The following is a 7,534-nucleotide window of genomic DNA, read 5'->3' as shown; positions in this document are numbered from 1 at the left end:
TCATGGGTCTTTGGTCTTTCTGCTGTGAAAGGCAAACAGCAATTCTTCTGGACTCATTTTTAAAAAAATAATGAGATACAAGATAAAAAATCTTGAGCCAACTTCAGAATGGGGTGTGTGTGCATTGGAGTGCCTGCATTTCTGTGGAACTTGAAAGTTTGGATACTGCCCCTCTAAATGAAGCTTGTTTAACAGAGATCGTTGCCTTACTGAGATACAAATAGCATGTATTTTAAAAAGTTGGCTCAGTGTAAAAATTGGTGGTATATTTGTATTTCATCCTGCATTTCTGGGGCCTGTAGTGGTTCTATGTTTGCCTCACTGGATGTAGCATGTAGACCTATTGGGGGCTTATGAATAAAAGGTACACAGGGAATTCCTGTTGAAAAGTTACTTGCTTACCCACACAACTTGTGTGGGCAATCAACTGAGTTTTCCTCCAGCTCCTGTTGACCTTTAGAAGGAATACTTGGGATCTTTTCTATTTGGTGGTTGAACGCTATGTAGTTGTTCGGAGTGAAACCTGATACCCTGCATCCCAGAGCTTTCCAGAGTTTACTACTACCTTGTAATGATCCTGCTGTAATGATATGGAAGGCAAGGCAATGTGGTCTTCAGAAGAACTATATCCCTTCAAGCTGTAAACATAGATGGTTTACCTGCTGCAGCTGCATATTAAGTTTGGAGCCATTCTACAATCTAGGTAAATATGTTGTTTAAAATTGCTTGCCAGAAGGATGGCACTTTATGTAATATTTATGTAATATTTGGGAAGTACGTATTAATAACATGTTACTGCCAAACATCTTCAAAACACTTGATATTGAGAGTTTTGTAGAAACAGATTTAGATATTAGTGGTGATGAGTAGAAAGATTTATCTCTTACATGTATTGTGTTGTTAAATACATGTGAAGGTTTTTACTGAATAATTAGCTAAAATATTCTGCCAAGGTGGCCTGTTGGTGGACAAGTGACTTTCTGTAAAAAGAGAGCATTTTCTTTCTCAATGTGCTGATGTCCCCAGCATTTGTAAATTCATGGCTAGGTAACGTCATTTGTAAAGCTGCTACCAGGGGCTGGCCCTATAAGACAAGCTGGAAGCTTCAAAGTCACTGAAGCACTGGGAGCACCTGTGTTGCCTACAGGGCACATTTCTAGGTGGTTGTTTTAACCTGCCAATATTTAAATGATGATTTGAGCCTTGCCTTAGATCAAATATTCCCTTTTATTTCTTTTTATGACAAGGACACTTACCCCAAAAGTGTTATTTGCATTGCTTCACAACCATATAATTTTCTGCTGGAAACAAAGTCCAGTTTTGTGCATTTTTTTGAAAGCTTCATTCGAGTTGGCTTTTGAGGGGCACTTCAAAAACTGATATGAGGTAACTTCAATTTTATAGCATTTTTATATGTTGGGAATATCTTGACCAAGTTGGCGTTATCATTCTTCCTGCGCTCTAACAATAGAAATCTTAAACTAATAAATTGCTCTGCTGTGATATCATCAAGCCTTGTTCACATTTCTTTGTATGATGTCAACACTTACTGCAAATGGAGAAAAGAGTGTCTGTGGCTTGTTAAGCCAAAACTGAGAAACAGCTAAGGTGTTCTTTTTCTATGAACTTTAAGGAGAAAAATGCCTTTTTAATGTCAGCTTAAGTGACAGAAGCCAAAATTCTCTGGATGGCCTCTACTAGCTGTTTGTTTAATTAAAAAAAACACACATACCCAATGCTTCAACTTATTTATTTCACTCATGAAACAAAAAGGACCCAGCAAACAAGGGCCAGACCAGTACCTTTACAACTTTCAGGCCCCCTCCCTTGAAATTGAGGAGAGCACCGTCACTCAGTAAAAGTCTGATGTTGGTGGTGGCAAGAGTTAGGATGAATCACCTCATACACTCAGTTGTAAAGGAAAGTGGAAGGCTTTAGGAAATGGATGTTTCTTAGGCCAGTTCTCTAGAAGGGATATTAGGGGACATTCACGATCACAGCATAATTAATTTCTGGAAACTTTTTTGACCTTCCTTGTTATGGTAGGGCTACTAACATCAGATTTTCCCTGCGACTCTTATTTGGCAAGCTTCAGGAGTCGTTGGATGTCAGGTTCGATGTTGGTGGCGAGGAATCTGGGGCTGTAGCGCTTGAAAGGCTCCCCTTCAGGCCCCACAAGGAACTTCTCGAAGTTCCAGGAGATGTCATTGCGATTTACTGGGCTCCATATGATAAACTTGGGTTCCATCATCAAGCAGGAGGGGTTGTCATCTGGGTATGGAAGTTTGTCCTTCAGGTAGGCAAAGACAGAGTGGGTGTTCTTTCCATTCACCTCACATTTCTGGCAAAGTATGAAATTGGGTTCAAATGCAGACCCAGGCCGCACATATTTCAAGCTGTTGAGGATCTCTTCATTAGTGCAGTTCTCCTATCAGAAAGACGCACAAAATATGTTGAGAAGTGGGAAGCTCTGCACAAAATACCATGCTTGGTCTGCTCCTCTTATTGACACTAATGTAATAATCTTGAAGTACATTGGGCTCACACTATCTTCAAATGGATGATGTTTGCAAAAGTGGTTTAGTTGCAGGGGCTGAACCTTATACAAGAAGAGCTGGGTTCTTCATTTCATCTACTTGTTTTTTAATTTCATATTTAATTAAAATCTGTTTTTTAACCTGATAAAGTAGGCTTAGCCAGTGATCAGGGGATATGATAACCATGTTCAAGTACTTGAAGGGCTGTCATATAGAGGAGGGTGCCGAGTTGTTTTCTGTTGCCCAAGAAGGTCGGACCAGAACCAACGGGTTGAAATTAAATCAAAAGAGTTTCCGTCTAGACATTAGGAAGAATTTTCTAACAGAGCGGTTCCTCAGTGGAACAGGCTTCCCCGGGAGGTGGTAAGCTCTCCTTCCCTGGAGGTTTTTAAGAAGAGGTTAGATGGCCATCTGTCATAGAATCATAGAGTTAGAAGGGACCACCAGGGTCATCTAGTCAAACCCCCTGCTCAATGCAGGAAATTACCAACTACTTCCCCCCACATCCCCAGTGACCCCAACCCTCCCCCTGCCATGCAGGATCCCACAATCAAAGCACTTCCGACAGATGGCCATCTAGCCTCTGCTTAAAGACCTCCAAAGACAGGGACTCCACCACCCTCCAAGGCAGCACATTCCACCCTCGAACAGTCCTCACCGTCAGCAATGCTGCTTCAGTGACTTTAGACAGATGATGAGAGGGAGGGCATCTTGGCCATCTTCTGGTCACTAGGGGTGTGTGGAGGGGAGGTTGTTGTGAATTTCCTGCATTGTGCAGGGGGTTGGACTTGATGGCCCTGGTGGTCCCTTCCAACTCTGATTCTATGATTCTATCTCATTTGCATTGTCTTCTAGTGCCAAGAAGAGTTTTTATGACTATGTGCCTTTTAATAGCTTGCCAAACTCCTATTCAGACTAGTGAACTTCCTTCCACTAAGACTCCTTGAACTGGAGGAGAGCTAAGATTGTTTGAAGGTAAGGAGGGAGCTCTGCTCATTGAAAGGGAGAAGACTCTACTTATTCCTGGGGACAGCAATGACAATTATGCCTACCTGATGACTATCTAAAGAGTTTTGACAGCAATGGTAAGGATGCCCAGAATTTATTCATATCACTGAACATGCAAGTAATTTTTATATAGTATTAGAAAAAGCATCCATGCTGGTTCTGAGTCCAGTCTCTTAATCACACTTGCCCTAATGGAAGGATGGGCCACATTTGGAGGCCACTGTATTTTTCAGGCAGTGGTTTGTGAGCCAGAATAATATTCTGTGTCCTCTTTCCACAAAGAATCCATCATGGTTGATGCCATCTGACAGCAAGTACATCATTGTTAGAGGGCAAATGCTCTTAGGCATAGTTGTGGAATTACTGGTATGTACAACATACTAAAGAGATAGCATTAAAAGTATGGACTCTTTGTTTTCCTCAGTCATGAAACTTGGTAAACATTTTACTAAATGTAGTAAGTCTGCCAGTTGGCTATCTTTGCCATATTGAACATTTATATTATGCTCTCTTAGCCTTTCCTCTTTGCCATTGGATTTCTCTGAGATCAGTTAAAGAAGCCAACACCTATTAGGGAATCCACACAGGCCTCTGGTGAAGAGACACAGAGTCTTCAGAACATGTTGGGTCTCCCTACCAAAGGCAAAGAACAGAGCTGCTGCATTGGACTGTTACCTCAGGAATTTCAGATCCAAACACTACTAAAGAAGTATCTTTTATTGGAACCAACTCCAAAGTCACATAAGTATTAGCAAACTTTTTCAACTACCCAAGTATCCCTCTGGCTGATGAAGAATTCTGGGGAACTTGAAAACTTGGCTGCCTCTTTGTCACATTTTGTATTGGTCCTAATAAAAGGGGTTTCACTCCTGTGTCTTTAGCTCAGGCCTACAGGTTTTATCTGAAACACCGTGGTTTGTCTCAGAATATTTACTGAACCAGTTTATTCGTGTGTAGATATGTCATCTAGAAGGGTATGGGAAGAGACCCCAGGTTGCAGGCATGCTTCCCAACATGTCCATTACATATTATTTAGAACAAAAGGCTTCTAGCTTGTAAATGTGTAAGATTCTGAAATAGGCTCCCAAAAGCAGCTGTGGAAACAATATCTTTTTGAAAAATGGGTGTCACTTTGTGGATGTCATGTTTTCATACCTAGAGATTAGCATCATATGTTTGTGCTACAGGGCCAAGACATGGCGGGGCGGGGGGAGGGGGCAGAAGACTGGTCAGAATAGTGGGGAGTCAGGGAAAAGTTTTTCGCCTGATGTAGTTGACAAGTACCCCCCTTTTCCTCCTGCTTTAAAGCCTGACTTTGTAGTGCATACATTCTTGCACACACTTCTAGAGTACTGTGGATTAATCTGGATGGATGGTGGATTCTATCCATGTAGAAGATTGAAGAACAATTCAACCACAAAAAACTCAATCAGAAAAGTACAGAGAGCCTCAAAGGTTGAGCTGGAAACTATAAAATCTATAACTTACTTATAAAATCTATAACAAAATAATTATATTTATTATCTGGTGTACACAATGTTTGTTAAAAACACAGGGCCCGGAATACAGGCTATATATAAACTGTTACAATAACGTCAAAATTGATAATACACTCATTATAAATGACCAATACAGGACCACAAGCGTTTCAGCCTATTGGGCCTTCCTCAGTGGTCATAAATACAAAACATGATTATTAAAGACATATCCGGAAATACACCTTACAAGGTATTTTATCTGATGTTAACTATTAAAACACACCATGGGTCTTGCAACATGAAAACTTGCTCACACAAAAATCTGGTATAAAATTACCAATTTTCCGGATGTGTGTAACATCAATTAGTGATAAAATACGTCTAGCTAGATCCTAGTGTGCAAATATGGGAGCTTCAAAGACGTTTATTGAATTGCTTCCGTTAACATAGCAAAGGGAGAAGTGTAATATACACACTGGCACCGTAGCAAAGTTTATCCCTGCACGAATGTGGGGTAGGAACCCATTCTAACAAAATACTTTCAAAGGAAAGTTACTAAATAGCTCTAATTATTTCATGTTGTTTAAAGAAAAGCCTCAGAACCAATCCACAAAATAGGGTGCAACATTCCTTGTTAGGCACAAAACAGAATGCTGAATAAAGTGTTCAAAATCGTTCAACAATTATGTTTTCTGCCCATTTAGTATCAACAGATGATTAACAGCACTGATAACACAGGGCTTGCAACAATCACCCCGCCACCCCCCTAAAAAAGGTAGGCACTGGCCTATAAGAAAATCCAAAAGGCCATGTAATATTTTATTAAGACCAACCAAACTAAAACAACAGGGTGTAAGCTTCTGCAGAAATAATAGTCAGCTAGCAGTGTTTGTGAGAGGGTTGCCAGCAGTTGCTACAAGGAAAGCTGCTGTATCTTTGAATACTGCCTGGTAGGGGGAGTAAATAGTTCTTTTTCATCAGGGTCCCACAAGGATAGAAGAAGCCACATCTGGAGAATGTCTTATTGGTGTGAAATAAATGCAGTAACATCCTTCAAGACCAGAAATTGGCAAGCGTGTTGATTAATGCTATGTCTGTTAAATAACTTTAATATAGTCAGTGTGGAGCAATGTTGGTAGGATGTTTTTCAATTAGTTTCCTTACTCCAATGCTGGACTTTATGTCCAGATTAATAACCTATATTTTAGATGGCACTTCAGATCCATGAATTCAAACTTTGTATCGATAAGTCACATTTAAACCACAAAACATGTCTGTAGAAGAGCCAATTTGAATTATATGCATGTCCCTTAATAATGCAACCAATGGAGGTGTTAATATAGCAGTTACATTATATCTATACACCACCTTTAGTTGTTTCTAGAGTACTTTGCTGCTGCTGTTTCTTCTTCCAATAATCATTCCAAATGACACTCTGGTTATCAAAAGTATTTCATAAGTGCAGAGTTCCCAAAGGGTAACGTTTGAGCCTCCTAAGTAGTTCTCAATGCTTTTAACCTGATCCATCCATCCATACCTACTGAGAAATAAGCCCTACTGAATTCAATGGGGTTTGTAATCCTTAGCCCTGAACAAGTGCATAGGGTTGCAGCTCCACTTTTTATGAACAGGCTGGAGAAAATGATCTTGCAATTGCAATGACAGGAAGGTGATCATGGAACCATCTGTTGCCAAGAAGGGAGGCTGAAAAGTTAGTGAATTAAAACACTTACCTGGTAGCCAAACTGGTTGCAAGGGAAACCCAGCACAACCAGCCGCCGAGGATATTTGCTCTGCAGCTGGTTCATGTGGGTGTAGTCCCTCACTGTTGTGCCTCAGAGGGAGGCAACGTTCTCTATCAAGACCACTCTCCCCCTGAAATTGTTGAAGTTCACTTTTTCTCCATGGAGGTCAGTGGCACTGAGGTCATAAAAGGATTTGGCTATGGGAGTCATATCTGCAGGAATGAAGAGCAGCAGCAGAGTACTGAGCACCTGGTAGGTAGAGTTACTTGCTTAAAATGCCTCCAAGGGCTCACGTGACTGTCTGCACCCAAAGGCCTTTCATCCTGGTGTGATATGCAGAAAGTGGAGCCATTGCCTGTTAGTGATCTAGCTTTTTGCTGATTCGGAACAAAGCAGCAGGTCAAGTCGGTGTGTGTGTGTGTGTTCCATTAGCAAAGTTGTAGTTCAGGAAGGATATCCAAGTCACTGTGATACTCAGGCTAGGTCTCAATTATTAATGCTGTTGAAGACAAAGGCACCTGGGCTGAGGATAAATTGAGAGGGCACGAATCAAGACTACAAGTGCCCACTACTACTGTGGTAGTTCTTACTGAGCAACTGAAGTCAGGGTCTGCTAGATTGCACACAGCAACAGGCTCAGCATTGGGTATTCCATTGTGCAAAGCATCTTGGACAGTCTGATGCAGACTCACTTACTAGATGAAAATAGAACTAGTAGTGGATTTTTTTAAAAAATATGATGGCATAGAGCAAGGAATGGGTCTTG

At 40.9% G+C, this 7,534-nt stretch overlaps 1 protein-coding gene across 1 annotated transcript; it reads right to left on the bottom strand.

The window, feature by feature from the left end:
- Window positions 1-2,072: 2,072 nt before the first annotated feature.
- GPX2 (glutathione peroxidase 2) lies at window positions 2,073-6,978 on the bottom strand. Its single transcript, XM_056850865.1, has 2 exons — window positions 6,757-6,978; window positions 2,073-2,428 (listed from the first exon to the last, which is right to left on the bottom strand). Exons 1-2 carry the CDS (start codon window positions 6,976-6,978, stop codon window positions 2,078-2,080), a joined length of 573 nt encoding a protein of 190 aa, XP_056706843.1. The 3' UTR covers window positions 2,073-2,077.
- Between the last annotated feature and the right edge of the window lie 556 nt (window positions 6,979-7,534).

Source organism: Euleptes europaea, chromosome 6 (genome assembly GCF_029931775.1).
Source record: "Euleptes europaea isolate rEulEur1 chromosome 6, rEulEur1.hap1, whole genome shotgun sequence".
Taxonomy (NCBI): domain Eukaryota; kingdom Metazoa; phylum Chordata; class Lepidosauria; order Squamata; family Sphaerodactylidae; genus Euleptes; species Euleptes europaea.
Note: the sequence above shows the minus strand (reverse complement) of the source record. Positions and strands in the feature narration are given on the sequence as shown.